This window comes from Crocodylus porosus, unplaced genomic scaffold (assembly GCF_001723895.1).
Source record: "Crocodylus porosus isolate Cpor-Errol unplaced genomic scaffold, CroPor_comp1, whole genome shotgun sequence".
NCBI lineage: Eukaryota > Metazoa > Chordata > Crocodylia > Crocodylidae > Crocodylus > Crocodylus porosus.
In genome coordinates this window covers 159,927,908-159,945,498 of record NW_017728906.1, presented here as the reverse complement: position 1 = coordinate 159,945,498, position 17,591 = coordinate 159,927,908, and the positions used below count along the sequence as shown (strand labels likewise).

Sequence of the window (17,591 nt, the reverse complement as noted above, 5' to 3'; positions counted from 1 at the left end):
GATTTTGTGTTGTTTGATCAGAAAATGTGGGGTTTTAAGCAGAGAACCTGGATCCCTGGTGATCAGAAACCAATTCAGATCTGTAATACAACAAAAGTTCAGTGCATATCTTCTTGGCGGTTCATGCAGATGAAAATGTTAGAAAGATAACTGCCCACATTGGTGGGCAGGCCTGCTGGTGACTAATCAGTCCAATTGCAGAGAGGCAAATCCTGCTGTAGTGGTTACACATGTATGGCTGATCACTAAATGAGGGTGTATCTTTCCTCCTACTCCTCTTCTCCTCAGTGAAGGCTCTGCATTGACATTCAAAGAAGGCTGTTGCCTTTTTGATTTGGAGCTGCCAAGCACCCCAGTCTGCAACCTGTGTTTCCCGCAATTTGTGGTCAATACCATAGGCAGAAAAGGACATCTTCAGAGTGTCTTGGAAGCGCTTGTGTGGGGCCCCCGTCACGTTTCCCCATTATTAGTTCCCCCTACAGCATTGTCTTTGTTAGGTGATTTTCATCCATCCGGGCCATGTGGTATATAATCTACTTTCAAAATGGCTGAAACTGGTTTAAGATAAACCTGGATAGATATAGTATCACACTTAACTGCTTTAGGTTAAGTCCCTTTATTGAACTTCTGTCCCTGATCCCCACCAGATTCAAGCTGACTCACACTTACTCCCAGACGCTTTGCACCTCCCCCACAAACCTCCCCTATTACAGGGTGGGCAGGTTAGGCTTGGCCCAAACTATCTACTCCAGCTGAACAGGGAGGTATGCTTTAGTTCCCCCTGGCTTCTGGTCTGAGCCACTGCAGGCATGTGGCTGCATTTCTGGAATCAAAAGTGACTGTCTGTTCACTTGCTAATCAGTTCAATTTACACAGTTTAAATTAACCTGTGAAGATTGAATCAATTCAAAAAGCTTTGGGCTTTTTCACTGTCTGTACTTTAGCCTAGGTTGCAAATATTTAATTAAATGAAACAGAGTTCACTGCATTCAGTTTTTGTAACTATAATATTTGGTATGCACAGCTTGGAAGTAATCTACCATGGCTTCCAATATTTATGGATAATAAGCCAAAATGGTATATTCTACAGGGAGTCATTGCACAGTTCAGACAGATAGTTTTACACTACTTCATGCTAGACTTGCATTCATATACCCTGCTGATCTCCAAGCTAGCAAATTTTGGAGGTGGTTTGGGGTTGTGTTCACCTTAAAGATGAACTTCCTATTGCTTTCTGGCTGTGATGAAATTTAATTTTGACAAATTTAAATGAGAGTTTTGTCTAGTCCCTATCAGGCAGTGGAGTGGCTGTTAAAGCTTTTCTTAACATGTGTTAATTAAAAGCTGAAGTTGAAGGGATATAGTCAAACATGGACAAACTTTGGCTTAAACTAAATATATCAGTAGGACTGAACTTCTCTGGGTTCCAAATTATCCTCACTTCTAACAAATTTAGCATTATTTATGAATATGAAGTATTTAAAAGGTTAGATTTAAGCATAAATTTAGCTTGTTAGACTAGGGGCCAAATTCCATTCCATCTATTAGATGTCTAAGTAGATTTAGGCACCACAATGTAATTCTGTCCCACCCTGTTCAGGTCCTGAAAATTCTTTAGTCATGAACTTTTGTAACATCTTGCACTTAAGTCTGAGTCACAAAAAAGCACCAAGGAGGAGTAACACTCCTTTTCCATTAGCTGTTTTTCATGGATTCAAGCATGTGGAATAGAATCACAATTAGGCTCTTAAATCCATTTAGAACAGAATCTGTCCCTAGGAAGCTTTAGTATATGCCTAGTGACCAAATAACAAAGGACTGGAAATTAATATATGGTACATATATATTTAAAAAGATGTTAGGGATGTCACTGGGAACTAAGGACCAGACATCTATGTCAGAACAGTACATTGAAGCACCATTTGAAAACAATTCTAGAACATCTAGATAAACGTGATAAAACAAACCGTCATAACATTTGTGAAGGAAAATCATAATTGTCCAATCTACTTTAATACCTTAGCCATGTCCACAAATCTGTGGGTTAAGGAAAACCAACAGATGTTCATTTGGACTTTTAAGAAACCTTTGATAAAATTCTTCAGAACAGCTTTTTGGGCCCCCCTATACATTACAGGTATTGTGCAATGAACTGGTTAATTGCATAAATACTTGGACTAGGGATGGACATTACACACAAACTGGTTTAAGTGATCAGAAACTGGTTTAAACCTGTAACAGAACAGACGTTCAGTGCACATAAACCAGTTTAAGAATGACTGAAACTGGTTTGAGATAAACCTGGTTGAATGTAGTATCGGACTTAACTGATTTGGCTCAAACCGGTTAATGCAATGTCTGTCCCAGACCCTTTGCTGGTTTAAGATAAACCAGACTCCCCCAGCATCCTGGCATACTCTCTGGGCTGGGCATGGCTTTCTGTTCCACAGCATGGCTTTCTGCTCCACAGCAGGGCTGGTCCCTCTCCTCTGCTTCGTGGCTGGAGCTCCAGAGACTGTGGGCTGCTTCTCCCCATACCACCACCACTCCTTGCTAAGCAGGAATTCCCACTTCCCCTCTGCCTTGCTGATGAGGTATCTGTGTATTAGCTAGCAGACCACATGCTGTCTACTTTCCATGCTGAATCAACAGGTAGAATCAATAAGCAGAATCAACAAGTAGCTGGTAATGTCCCTTTATTGTTTTCTTAACTGGGTGATAAACACTGTTATCAATTCCCTGCTGGGCTAATCACAGCATCCTGCTGGAGCCTGGCCACTCTCAGCTCCATGCTGTGGAAGGAAGGGAGGGCTGCTCTAGCATCCCCTGGCTTCTAGCCTGAGCCACTGCAGGCATGTGTCTGCATTTCTGGGATGTCTGTCCAGTTACAAAAGTGATTTAACCTAGCCAGCTTAGACTAACCTGCAAAGACTGAATCAATTCAGACTCAGGCTTTTTGAATGTCTGTCCCTAGCCTGGGAGACCAACTACATGTGCAAAGTATCTATTACACAATAAAAAACTCTAACCAGCTATAAAATTATACCTTAAAAATGTGTACTAACTTTATAGCTGAGTGCTAGTGAGCTTTAATTTCTACATGTATCAGGGTGCACGATGCCCAGTGAAAAACACCTGGCCCCTAGAGATTGTGGCAGGTGGGATCCCCAAGGTCCAAGGGTTTCATATACCCCAAGCCCTAGGCTTTGCAATAGCTGTGATTCCCAGGTCCAGGGTTTTCATGCACCCCCAGAGTAGGGGAATCACCCTGTGGTGATCCTATGCCCCCATGGGTTTCCCCAGTCTCTGAAGTTCCAGTGGAATCACCCTGTGGTGATTATCCAGCCCTGGGTGTTTTTCCATACCTCCGTGGTAGGAGGATTGCCCCTGCAGCAATCCTTGGGCCCTGGGGGTTTCCCTGCACCCTCGGAGTGGTGGGATCACCCCTGCAGTGATTCTCCAGTCCCAGGGGTACACTGGGCACCCCTACACCTGGGAGCCCCTCAAGTGAGGGAGGCTTCTAGCTGCAGGAGCTTGTTTACTGCTGGTGCAGGGGGAGTCTGGGGTCAGGCTCCCCCTGTAGTGGCAATAAGGCATGATGGGAACTAATGCACAATTGTGTGAAACACGCATTAGATCCCACAACACATTTACCTGCATGTGTAGAGGGGGAGTAAGAAAAACTAGATATTCTGAAGTAAGAAGTTAAACGTTATTATACATTAGAGACTCAGTGGGCACATCTACACAAGACATTAGAAGCTCAGTTGACTAATTCTGCTGTACATTAGCGCATCATGGCAAAAGCTGTGCTAATGCTCAGTAGAATTAGTCAACTGTGCATTAGGGTCACATAAAGAATATGTGCTGGTGCTACTGTGCAGTAGCACCAATTATGGTGTATTACATTTAGTACCTGTTATTACAGGCACATTATGGCACATTAATGCATGTGTAGACATGCCCAATAAGAGGCAGAAAATAGAGCAGGAAACAATGACCAGTTTTCAAAGTGACCAGTTTTCAGTGGGATGCCACAAGATTCAGTGCCAGGACTGATATTTAATACATATATAGAAAACAGCAATACAACAGAATGAGGTGGCCAGAGTAGGAAGGGAGAGCCTGGAGACCTTGGCAGTGGTAGGAGGAAGGCACTGGGCTGGGAGTTCACAGGGCACACATCTTCCTTGCTACATACCACAAAGTTGGGTGTTCTCCATGCTGCAAGGATGTACTGCCCATGCACATGCTGCTCCAGATATCCAGGGGTCAAAAAAGCCTTCGGAAAAAAAACCTGGAGCAGTGCACACACGGGCAGCATGCGCTGCTGAAAAGTGGAGCCAGTGCCACCCAGAGCCACGCTGTGGCTGCCAGCCAGGCTCCACACAGCAGAATCACCACTGCTTCAGCCCTGGGAGATCTGCAGGACCGCATAGTGCTGGCCCCTCAGCCTCCCCTACCGCCCTTGGGGTAACTTACTGTGTGCCAAAATGCATATAGCATGGGTGTTCCCTGGGGACAAGTAGCTGTAGCACAAGGTGTGCCACTGCTACTTGTCCCTAGGGAACCAAACATCCGTGCTGGCCATAGAGTCCCTCAACAGTCTTAGAAGGCATGGATGGAGGGTCACGGGGAGAGGAAAGAATATGCTTTCAACCATATCAGAATGAAAAACCCTTTTTTAGGATTCTTCAGAGGTAAACTAATTAGAGGTAATAATATAGCCAAGTTAGGCTTGCCAGTCAGTAGTCAACTTTATTTTACTCTCAAAAAGATGCTCATGTTTTTGGATACAGCACTGTTTTACCTTTTACTGTGTGAAATATTTTTTAAATGTATAGATTTATGTAGCTAATAAATTATGTAAAAACCTGTTAATGCAAGATCAGACATGTCTCATTTGATTACTGTTTTACATTGGCTAGATATTAATTAGTGGTATATGTTAGTCTAACTGAATTTATGTATTTTGTAATACAGTACAAATGGTATAAAAAACAAGATAAGTTGCACTAGTAAAATACTAAAAACTGTAACATTCATGTATTTTTTTAATGGTAAAACTTGAAAAGACCTCATCTGCTTTAACTGCTCTATTCTCTATAGAGTTGCAGATCAGATTTAATTAGATACTTTAGTGTCTGTGGTGATTTTTTATGCTCTGTGTATCTGCAGTCTTTGAACGGACCACAAAGAGATTCAGGTTTCAGGTGCTGTGTCATCAGTTTTGATCACGTTACACAACTGAATGCCCTAATGCTTTTAACAATGTCATTTGGTGAACTTAATCCCTATCTAGATATTAGAGGAAAAGATGGGGGGCTTTAAATCTACAGCTTTTTTCTATTATAGTAATTCAGTACAAGCCGCTTAAATAACAGACATCTATGAATGCAGAAATTTATGGTCTAAAAATCATAGTATTTCTACTTCAGCTTCTTCAAAGTGTTATAAACTTCACACTAGGCACTAACTAAATATTAATACAGGCACAGATATGCTTTGTTTCCCCTTTACAGGAATTCTCAATTCAAGTTGCACATATTTCAATTTTAAAGGAATTTTGATGTGCTGGCAGCTTTCTGTTTACATCTTTTTATTGCTCTGACTGCAGAAAAGTCTGCTAAGTTTAATTTGTTTTTTCTGCTTCATGTAATCAAACCACCACCTCTTTGCCCATAAAATTAAGTGATATATTTATTAATACAGTAGATAATATTAATAGTATATTGGTAAAGTAATATTAAGATTAAACTTACATTACCAACATTCCTTTCCGTAAAAGCTTGACAGGTTCATCCTTTGAAATGTTTTGTTAAATAGCGGTAAAAGGTATAGCATAATATGTTAAGAATGATCAGAGAAAATTTCTTCTGTGTGCAATCCTGGTATAATTTCCTAGTTTACTAACTTGCAGTGCTCTTGTAACTCATAATTTATGGAAATGGATTGATATTTAAATCAAGATCTGTTCAATATATTATTATGCAATGTCTTTTCAAAATTAAATACAAGAAAAGGATTACAAAACTATTCTTGTCCACAAAATTATAAATAATGCAGAAATTATTTTGCTCAAATGGGAACAGTTATCTTATAAAGTTATTGTGACAGAAAGAGAAATGCTGAAAACAGAATGTATCATTCAGCTGCCTTGTTACTTATGCCGTGTAACCTGCTGTGCTTTTCCCTACCAGGAATTAATTCCAGAGTTTTACTATCTACCAGAGATGTTTGTCAACAGTAATGGATATAGTCTAGGAGTCAGAGAAGATGAAGTTGTTGTGAATGATGTTGAGCTTCCCCCTTGGGCAAAGAAGCCTGAAGACTTTGTCCGTATCAACAGGATGGTAAGAGAGATTTTTGTTAAGCGTTAGTAACAAATCCAGTATTTTAACAGGCTTATATACAGCTTGCTTTTCACCTCTGCAGAGCTAGGTTTAAAATTGTATGAAGAAAGAGTGGGGGAGGGTTTCCATTCAGCTCTTATTTGACAGAACTCTTTATTGTACAATGGATTTTCCTTTAATGAGGACCAATAATGGAATTGTAAATTCACTTATTTGCTCCCTTGGGAGAAGGCAGTCTGACAAGCATCATTTGGACTATGCAAAATATCCTGAAAAATTAAGAGCCCAATCCTGTAAAAGACAGAGCATGCCCTGCAAGTGAGCACAAAGAAAATTTAAGGTCCGAAGGACAGAGATCTTGCAAAAAATATTCCTTGCATGATTTGAGCCTTCCTCCTTGAACATTCAAAAGGAAGTGTTTGTGCTGGAGTATTGGACTAGTATGTCACCAACTGTAGTCTCTGAATGGGCTTTTTTTCTGACCAGTCATCACAAAGTTTGCAGAACTTGGTATTCAAAGAGTTGAAAGGGACTTCCAGCATCATGTAGTTCAATTCCATTTTGTGCAAACACTTTAATCTGTCGTGTATATTTTGCTTTAAGAAAGTAATTTTCAATAAGTTAACAAACTTGCAATGGAAAATATCAACTGAAGAGAATTTAAGAGGAGACTATTTATTCTTCCCTGTTTGCAGCAGTGGTATGTCATGACAAAATGGCTTGATTTATAGTTTTGATCTCTGTATTTAGCCATTTTTTCTGAAGTAGTAATATGTGCCGGGGGTGCTCAACCTCCAACCCATGGGCCAATTGTGGCCTGCGGAGCCATCACATCTGGTCCCCCGATCTCCCCATAGGTCAGGAAATTTGGCAGTGGGGCGGCAGTGGCCATTATTAAGACGACCCCCCTGTCAGATTCCCAAACCCAAAGACCCATGCAGCCCAACCCCCCCTCCCTCCCCCTTCCCCACAACCAACACCAGGTTGTGGTTGTCCATCCCCTTCCACTGCAGGGCTAAGCTACACCCTCTCTACCTTTCCTTCTTCCCCCATGCCACCTTTCCCCCACCAGGGTTGGGTTGAGGTGAGTCAGGCCCCCTTCCCCTGCCAGCCGAGCTATCCCTCACTCCTCTTCTTGTGGCCAGATGTGGACCATCACACCTGCCTCAGAACTACCAGATCCAGCCTGCAGATAGACAAGCTCCAGTTCACAAGATGGAAGTGTTGAGTACCACTGATTTATGCCATTCCAATCTAATATGACTGTTTGGAGGTGTTTATTCAATACCATATTATGAGACTCAGATTTGGTTTTTCATATGCATGAGTGATTAATACTTTGTTCATTTTGCAAGGTTGTTTGCAGTAAATATAACAGACAAAGATACATTATGACAACATCACAAAAATCTCTCCAAAAATACAATGCTGTGTTAAATAAGAATATTTCTGAGCTGTCTATATTTTTTGTTTATTATGATAACATCAGTAGTAAGACATATTTTTAAATCTCCAGGGTTATTTCTAGCTGTATTCCTGAAATCAAAAAACACATTATCTGTCAGTACCTATCAGCTGTGCCCATGAACATATATAGAGTTGTCCTACGTGGACATCATTTCCTGAAGTATTTTGTTAATAAATAAACAAACAAAACACTAGAAATACATTACTTCACTTCAGGGTAATATATTCCTTCTTAAATGTCTGGCTCAGTGGATTTTGATAGACGTTTACATATTATAACATTCTTTATAAGAATCGATGATCACCACAGTTAATAGTAACGTAAAGGTCCCAGTCTTAAACCCAGTGCAGCCAGTCATGGGGAGCAAAGACATGGAGAAGAATATTTAGACAGACTTCTTATTCAAGCTCTCCATGAAATTTTATAAATAGTTTCGTTCTTCTGTACTAAACTCTCCTCTTTTTCTTTTGTATTTTTAAAGGTGTAAAATTTTATGGGAAGGAAGAAAGACAATAAGTGATAATTTGAATATATGCAAATCTGTGATTGCTGCCATTTTGTTTCTGCTTTTGGAAAAATACCTGAAGGGGTTCTCTGTAAAGGTTTTCTGCAGGGTTATTTATGATTGTTAGAGAAAACAGCTGTTTGCTTGAATTTAAAGTACTGCATATATATCATTTACAGCATTATACATTCAATAAAGGATTGGAACTAAAAGTTGCAAACACTTTCCAAATGTTAGGGTTGCACAGTACAAATACCTAAGTCTGTACGTCCATAAGTATGCTCATCTTTCCAAAGAACAGAAGAGGAATTTTTATGATTAGGGTAATATTGAAATGCTTCAACTTACGAAAATACTTGTCTCACACATACATCCAAGTATAATCTAATTTACATATCATGCTTCCCTTCCCCAAACTATAGCCTGAGAAACCTGCAATTTTTATCCATCTCTTGCTGGTTTTCTGGAATTTTTTTCCATTTTAACATCTACTCCCCAGTGAGGACCTAAGTCATTGCTAAAGGTAAAGTCCAGTCCTCAACAGATCTATATAATCTTCGACAAAACAGGTCACTTTCCCTTCTTCCTCCCTTTTTGATAATAGCAGGACTCAAAATAGCCAGGGTAATGGATAGGGGTAGTCAGTATTCATGGAAAAATTATACTCGTGCAGCATGGGCCATCTCAAACAAAGATATGAGCTTCAATCAGCCAGAGGTAGCAGGCCATCGGGTTAATGAAATTTACACATTGTACTAAGTTGGAAAATGTAAGAAAACAATAGAAAGGAGCATAAAGAGATTTGAATTATGGATAGAACATATATTGAAATGGGAGGAAATGTAATGCAAAAAGGGTGTCTGGGGACAATAATGAATAGCAAATTAGATACAAGCTTGCAATTCTATATGACATCAGAAAAGACAAGTGCAGTGTTGAACAGTGTATGTAAAATCATTGCATCATAGAGCATGTAGATGTTATGACACTGGTGAGACTGCACCTGGAATATTGCTTTCATTTTTGGGCACCTAAATGACAAAAGGACAAATTAGATGGAATTCAGAGAGAAACAAAATGAATGAGGGTGGGCTGTTCAAAGAGAATGATCTATGAAAACCTATGTTTAAAAAAGGTTGACATACCTGTATATATCTGGCTACCTAAAAGGTAAGATAGAGAAAACCATTTATAAAAATAGCAAGAAACTTAGAGTAACAGGATTACATTTTAAAAGGGGAAAATGTAGATAGATTTATCCAAAAAACTTTCTAGCATAGATGTCTATGGTAGATAGTGAAATAGATTTCCACTGACTATTATTTGGGTTTTTTAAAACCAAACTGGATAAAGTATGAAAAATATATGGTAGGGAGCAATTCTGAACTATAAGAGAAGTGGGACAATATGGCCTAAAAAATCTTACCCACCTTTAAAGTCTAAGTACAGTTTTGTACTGTTCAGCAGATATATTCAGTTTACTTATCCCCAGTTTGGCTTGTTGTACAAAAATCTATTTCAAGAAAAATATAAGCAGGGGTGTGGTGCTGATGTCTATAAAATGCAATGCATTTGTGCCAAGAGCTGGAATTTCTACAACAGGCTTAGCAAAGTGGATTCAGTACATATTTACAGGGAAGCCACAGGAAATCAGAGAGTATTTTAAAGAACCATGATTCTGCTCTAATGTCCCCTGAAATCAAAGGGAGTCTTTCCATTGAATTAGATTGGGCCATAGGTAATACCACAAAATGTAGTATCTGGTATTTTTTAGTTGACAACATTGTGGCTATTCATGTACATTTTGCTTACTAAAGCCACACACAAATTAAATGTGTGAACACAGAAACCTTTATGTATAAACCTGCTTATGCATTCATAGATGTTATTTAAAAAAAAAATCAAATGTTTCAGCATTTCACACAGAATTTTACAGAGAGAGATGACTCACAAGTAATTCATTAGTTAGCAGACCTTTTTTCATTCTGCCTGCTAAATGACTGGAGTATTTTTTTGGCTTTTTTGTTTGTTTGCTTGCATTAAGCTTGATAAAAAAAAATAACTTGTTAGAAATGACTTTCTATTGAACGAAACTGAAACTTGTGAAAATTGTTATCAAGTTATTAAGTCTGGTTACTTTTAAGAGCTATTTCAATAGATTTTGAAAGCATTCAATTTATACATCAGAGATTGTAGTACCAGTTTAATTTATCCATACAAAGCTAGACTGATTACTACTGACTTACTCATGAAACATTAATAAAGCATTGTGTTCGATGCTAACATGATTATGGTATGACCTCAGTGATGTCACAGAGGACAGAAGCAGTAAGTGTCCCTGATAACATTACCCTAATGCTGGGTTCATCAATCATAATCTACCAGTTTACAAAAAAAAAAGAGAGGGGGAGAGCAGGAGGGGGAAAGCATGTGTGCACACACTCTAAATCCTTCCACAGATGTACATCTGTAGTCTTACTCAGCCTCTCAGTCCCAGCAGACTTATGGTAGTCCTGAGAGCCAGAAACAAAACATATACAGGCAGTAAGTCATGCATGTTAAATTGAGGCAAGGAATTTTACTGTGAAACATTGAAGGAGATCTTTTTTTTAAATAAGCACAGTAATTTAAAAACAAAAGATGAGATCTGCTTCAATCCAAAATTAGCTATAATGCTATTTAAATTACTGAACATGCACATATAATATTATAGATTAGGGTGCTGAGTAAAATGCATTTACTATTTTTACTGTTTCTGTAATTCATATTTTGCTACTTGGTATAAATTGTTTTCCTTTCTATGGAATGATTTATATATGGATTACTGGCTAATAGTTATAGTTTCCCACAATTCCATGGCTATTCAGAACAATCTGTACTGTTTCATAGGTAAAAAGTTTCTTAAACAGTCATTAAATAAAGAATTTAAAATCTTGTTTTTAGAAAACAGGAGTGATTCAACATGAAGTTTTGATCTATAGATAATATTGACTAATAATTTCCATCAAGCAAGTAAAACTTGAAAAGATTTTATTGTTTAGTTGGTGAAATTTTTATTTTTTTTATTGCAAGGGTTCATTCTTATCACAGAATAAACACATCTAACTAAAAGTGGCATAAAGTGAATATAAGATTGCACTAGGTAATGGACAACTGACAGAACGCCAGTAACATAGCAAAAGAAATATAGTTACAAACATCTTTATGCTAAATATATAGAGAGATGTGTTAAAGGGACACAGTATAAAGAGACTCTAACAAAATGTCCCAAATGTATTAAGTACAATTATACTTCACCTTAATTAGATGGTCATCTTCTTTAGACAACAAATTTTCATTAAATTTCAGCGTTTCATGATTTACTTGCATGGGATAGTTACTATAGTATTCAATACAAGAGATAGTGAGGGCAAGTAGAGTTGAGTTGGATCTTACAATTTTACTTAGGAAGAATCAACACAATCTGTATACCTTGTGTATATGTGGGTTGAAAAAAAGGATTTGAAGACAACACAGACAGTGGACTTGATTGATAAGGAAGCTATATATCCAGCAGAATTCCAAAAGGGAATAATCTCAGGGTGCATCAGAAGACAGATTTGAGTTGAAGTTAGCAACAAGATATTCCAGGAGGGCTTGTTGATGGTGTGGGCTGGGATATGGGTATGGAAGGATGGAAACAAAACCATACTGTCAAGGTAATGTAGTGAGACTTCAGCACAGAAATATCACTGAAGGCAATGTAAGCAGATAAGGTGAACCAAGGAAAAGTAGAGAGTGAAGAGAAGGGGACATATATGAATTTTATGAAATATTGGGCATGTCTACACATGTGTTTTAATGTGCAGTAGCCTATTCTACTGCACATAAGAGGAGTGCATCAAAAACCATGCTAATACGCTAATGTGCAGTAGAATAGGTCACTTCTAAGTATCACCTAAAAAGAGTGCACTTGTGCTACTGCACATTGGTACAACCTAACGTGCATTTATTTAGTACCTCATATTGGAGGTACTCAGTTTAATGTGAATTAGTAAAAGGGCATCAATTCACATGTAGACATGCCTAACATGTATTAAAAAAGGAACTTCATAGACAATGCAGTCACTTAGCAGATCCAGATGGTTCTCATAAACAGAATTTAGGTGTCTAATTCACCACAAAATATCTAATCTGACCTCAGTTCAGTAGCTATAAAATTAGAATACTTAAGCATTTCCATTTTGTCCTCAATAGATCTCTATGCATTTTGGCTTAGGTTTGTGTAAATGCCTATATGTGATCCAGATAAAACATTTATGTACCTAACTCTCACCTAAACACTGTTGCAAACTACACCAACTTTGAGTGGAGCTTAACATACTCCTAAGTCTCTGAACTGTTAGTCATTTGTGCAGCCTACCTACTGTTTGATTGACATTGACAGCGCTTAGTTTAGCACAAGGTATAGCATTCCAACACGCACTCTCAAACCTAGTGCTGGTAGAATTGCTTGTCTAGTGGCCCACTCACTGCCACTTCACCAGCCATCCCAGTCTCTATTGTGACCCCCATGAATTACACATGCCCCCGGCAGCTGGAGGGGCATGGTGGTGGCAGGAGCGTGGCAGCAGCAGCGAGAGTGCAGTGGCAGTAAGTGTGCTCTTTAGGCATGCCAGTCATAGCAATGTTCTCTTTAGGTTCCCTTAGTCTGCCTGGCAAGAGAAGGCAGAAGTGTACAGGGCAACTCTGATTGGCTGATTCAGACTGCCCATGGTTAGCCTGTGTTTCCCTGCAGCACAAATGTGGGGATTGTGAAAGGGGCATGTTCTGGTCCCTGCTAAAGCAGCAGAGTTCAGCCATAGCCATGCTGTCTCCCAGGCGGAGGGCAGGGGTAAAGGAGAAGCACTGGAGGACTGTATTCTCTCCTGAGAGAAGCCACAGCATGGACAGACATTCACTTTCCCAGAAGAAACTCTCCTGGGAGTGATTTAACCCTGTTTTTTCTCAGGTTATTTTTCTTCTGGAGCTGTCATTTTTCCTCTGGAAGAAAAAGCCTGAACATCAACAGCAACTTTCCAAGGAGAAACTGAATGTCTTTATAGGCCTTACTAGAGGGTTTGGTAGACTGAATTAGGGAGAGAATTTCACAGGCAGTGAATAGCATGACTGAAGTTTTGAGAGATATAGACAAACATGGCATCAAAATTGACATTGGTGGGAGAAAGTATATTGTGCCTAGGCCAGATCTATCTGTGAAGTAACAAAGGGAATCTGACGTTTTCAAATGGTAACTCAGCTCTCTTGTCACAAACTTTTACAAACAGGAAATATGTGGCACAGAAAAAATTGGTGAAGGCAACTGGACTGATAGTCTTCCCTGACCAAGGTTCTAGCACTTGTTCATCATTTAGGGAAGTTGAGAGATCATGTCCTCCTATAGGCTGATATTACTTGATGCAAATCACCAAGGGACCCAATACCACCTAATGTGATTATATTAGACAGAGATCCAGGATGTGAGTGGAAGTTCCCACAGCTTCTCTAAAATCTAACTTAGGAAAACTGTGGAGAATTCTTTCATTTTCCAATCCACATATTATTAATCTGCCATCACAATACCTGAGCAATTTATGTATGCAAGTGCTGTCACTTCAGACACTACCACCACTACCTCCTATTTAAAGTATGATGTTGCTGAACAATTGTGCTTTTCTTAAGATCTGAAACAACTACAAACATGCAATCTTTTCATAATAAGATAATAGTAATCAATCTTTTAAAATACAAAGTAATTGAAGGAAAAGAACATTAGCTATTGCCTTGAGGCACTAGAAATTTCAAGTGCCTTATGTGTTTAACTAGCAATTTTTCTTATATTTTTACCTTAGTTATTAGCAGAAGTATTTTATTATTCTATAATAGATACATATAAAGTTCTGAAAGAGCACAATGGTATCCAAAGAGAAGAGCCTGAGAATTTGGAGCTTACAGTTTTTTGAAGTTTCTAAAGTTCCTAAATTCAAAATAATGAAAAACTCAAGTTCTTACAAATCTTCCATAAATTCTTATTACATTTCAGCATACATCACTATAAGGGAGAATAAAAAACAGTAATGGAAAATGGGATTTTCCACACACTGGGCATGTGTACACGCGTGCATTTACTGTGCAGTAACCAAAACTGTTTGTACTGCATAGTAAATATGGCGACTTATGTTAACTTGAGCGTAAATATGATACCTGCATGATGCAGGTATCAAATTTACACTCAATTAATTACTGTGCAGTAAGACACATGTAGATGCATTATTACACAGTAACCCAGGGGGTCCACCTAGCCACTGGGGAGCCAGCCTAAGCCCAGCCCCAGGGCTCGTGGCTGACCATCTCTCCTGGCTTCAATTTATGACTAAAGTTATTCCACAAAGTTAGTCCCAAGGGCTGACAGCCATGTCACCAGAGGCTGGAACTTCCCCCAGTGGCCACAGGGGCACATGGCAGGCTGCTCCAAATTTAGTCCCAGATCACTTGCACATGTAGACACTGGCCTATTCCTGCTTACTGCACAGTAAATTGCTGTGAAGTAAATTTAAGCTGATGTAAATGCACGTCTAGACACACCTAGTTGGTACAATAAATATGATTGTTGAATTTGTTTTAAAAAGTGGAAGCAGAAGACAAAAGGTCTGCTGTTGAAAAGAAGCTTATTTCTGCTAAATGCAGGAAAAAAGTTATTAAAGAAAAATGTATCCATGTCAAAATATGACCTCTGCAAAACTGCCACAGTCTGTAAAACATTCACTAAAATGATGAGCTACTGTGTAAGAGCTGGTCATGCAAGTTAGAACTGCCTCAAGGCAGCTTTAATGTATACATCCAACTTTTATAGCATTGGGGTGGGGTATGGTAAAGAAGAAAATTTGTAAAATGTGATTATTTGTCCTAGTTATTACCTGGAACACACTATACACCACTGCCACTGTGTCAGATCTGCCTGGGTTCCCATTCATTGTTCATTATATTATATTCATAATATAAGAAAACTCTTTCTTACTTTGAACTAAATTCACTCCTAGTATCACTTTATTGTGCAAATCACTTTATCAATAAGTAAGGAAGGTGCAGTTCTGGACACAATAGATTTTAAAAATAATAAATAAAAATAAGTAGAACTAGCAAAGAGGGAAGAAAACAGTTGTATTGAAGGAAATATGTAATTTAAGTATAGTCATATACAGCAGAATGTAAATGTTGCAAAGTAAAACACTCATAAGTTAGGTGATGCCGGATTTATGATTACCTATGCAAGCTTCATTTAGTCTTTTTCTGCCTCCATCCCATGCACTGAACTATGCATATGTCCTGTGGGAAAAATTGATTGTGGTCATGTAGCTACAGCCTATATGATACTGCATGCATTTAAGAGTAAAGGTTGCACAAGCAAAGAAAGATCCGGTATTTCCTGATTTGGGTGTTTTGGGCATTGCAGACTAAATAGCACTGTTTTAATGTATTTTTCATGCAATTTCCTATGTTTTTTTAAAGAGAAAAAGAAAGATAAAAGCAAATTCTTATGTGTAACTGCAACATCATCCCCACCTTGTATTATTAACGTGTTTTGAACTTAGAACATTGTAGCACAGATGCCTGAACCTTAAAATATGGAATTAACATTAGGTACCAGTAGATGACAATTCCTTTTGTGGGAAGGGTTTAGGACTAAGTGCTGGATTGGTAGGAAAGGGTTCCAATTCTTTTTTTCTTCTTTCCTGGAAAGCAGGGGAATTCTTGCTTCATAGTTAGAACAAAGGAAATAGTGCCTCCAAGGCCACGTGCTGTTTCAGCGGGGTGGTTGAGGAGAGCTTGACCCCAGGTAGCATCCTCTCCTGTCTGCCGAAACTGCCCTGGCAGCTCCAAGACTTTGTTAGTATAGTGTGTAGCAATTATGATATGGCTTGTCCTCCTGTTTTGACAGTGGAATGGCTGCAGCTCTTCAGAAAGCTTGTGTTCAATTATTTTTCCTTTAGGCTGCCAACAGTGTCCCGGGCTAGGGAGAAACATTACACATAAACCAGTTTAAGTGATCAGAAACTGGTTTAAATCTGTAACAGAACAGATATTCCATGCACATAGACCAGTTTGAAAATGGTTTAAACCAATTTGAGATAAACCTGGTTGAATGTAGTATCAGGTTTAACTGATTTGGATCAAACTGGTTTATGCAATGTCTGTCCCAGACCCCTTCCTGGTTTAAGTTAAACCAGACTTCACCAGTATCCCAGCATGCTCTCTGCTCCCACCCAGCCAGACTGGCCCTGCCCTTCTGCTCTGCAGCTGGAGCAGGGACAGCAGGGGTGGGGCCCTGGCCAGTGAGGTCATGAATAATTATTTTTGCATGAACAATTCCCCCTCTCTTTTCCACCAGCAGGGACCTGAGCTGGGTCTGCCAGGCACTCCCCATCTTGGTGCTGCAGCAGCGGAGCACCATGGCCCCTGAGGCAGAGTGGGGCAGGGAGGACAGTTAGTCTCCTCGCTACTCCCACTGGCAGCAGGGTCTGCCTGCCATCAATGCTGCGCTCACTCCCTGCAGGGGAATAGGCCCCTGCTGTCAACTCCATGGGACGGAGAAGGAATAACCCTGTCCCTGGACCAGCAAGGATCCCTGCCTGGCTGTGTCCCTGCCCTGACACTGCAGTGGGAGGGGGAAGGGCTCTTTTGGGGCAACAATCCATGTCATAATGTCACAGAGCAAGAGCCCCTTGTTGGCAAGGGTGCTGCAGGGCTGGTCCCAGGCTTTTCCCCACTGGCTGGTCAAGGGGCAGGAGTGTTGTTGGCCCTCAGCCCTGGGCTAGCATTCTGAGGCAAGGGGGTATGTGCAATGCATGCATCTGTTGATGATGCAGAGCTTTTCAATCTCCCTCCCTGCTTTGTCATACTGTCTGCAGCAAACTGACAGGTGAGCAAGCCAGCTGGGGGGGCTGATAGCAGTCTTTATCACCCAATTAGAAAAACAATGGCCTCTCTTCATTACTTCAGATTTCTTAAATAGCTTACCAGCTGACCCGTTGATTAGCTCCAAACAGCCCTAAGCAGTCATTGTTCTGTCTGCCTGCCTCAGTGAAATTGGAGACACACACAGACATGTCTCAGCATTAGCTAGCATACCACACACTTAGGGTTCATGGGGCTGGTGTCCATGCTGTGGAAAATGGGAGGGAGGGAGGGAAAGGAGGGATTTCCTGCCTGAGCAGCAAGGATAGGGGTGGGGAGGGCAGGGGAGGGC

At 39.8% G+C, this 17,591-nt stretch overlaps 1 protein-coding gene across 1 annotated transcript in view; it reads left to right on the top strand.

Annotated features, from left to right (window-relative positions):
* The window catches only part of LOC109306591 (neurobeachin), a 529,566-nt gene that overhangs the window by 445,126 nt on the left and 66,849 nt on the right, over nucleotides 1-17,591 (top strand). The window contains exon 25 of the mRNA XM_019530077.1: nucleotides 6,201-6,353. Within this exon, the coding sequence (XP_019385622.1) occupies nucleotides 6,201-6,353 (153 nt within the window). The remainder of the gene's footprint in view (nucleotides 1-6,200; nucleotides 6,354-17,591) is intronic.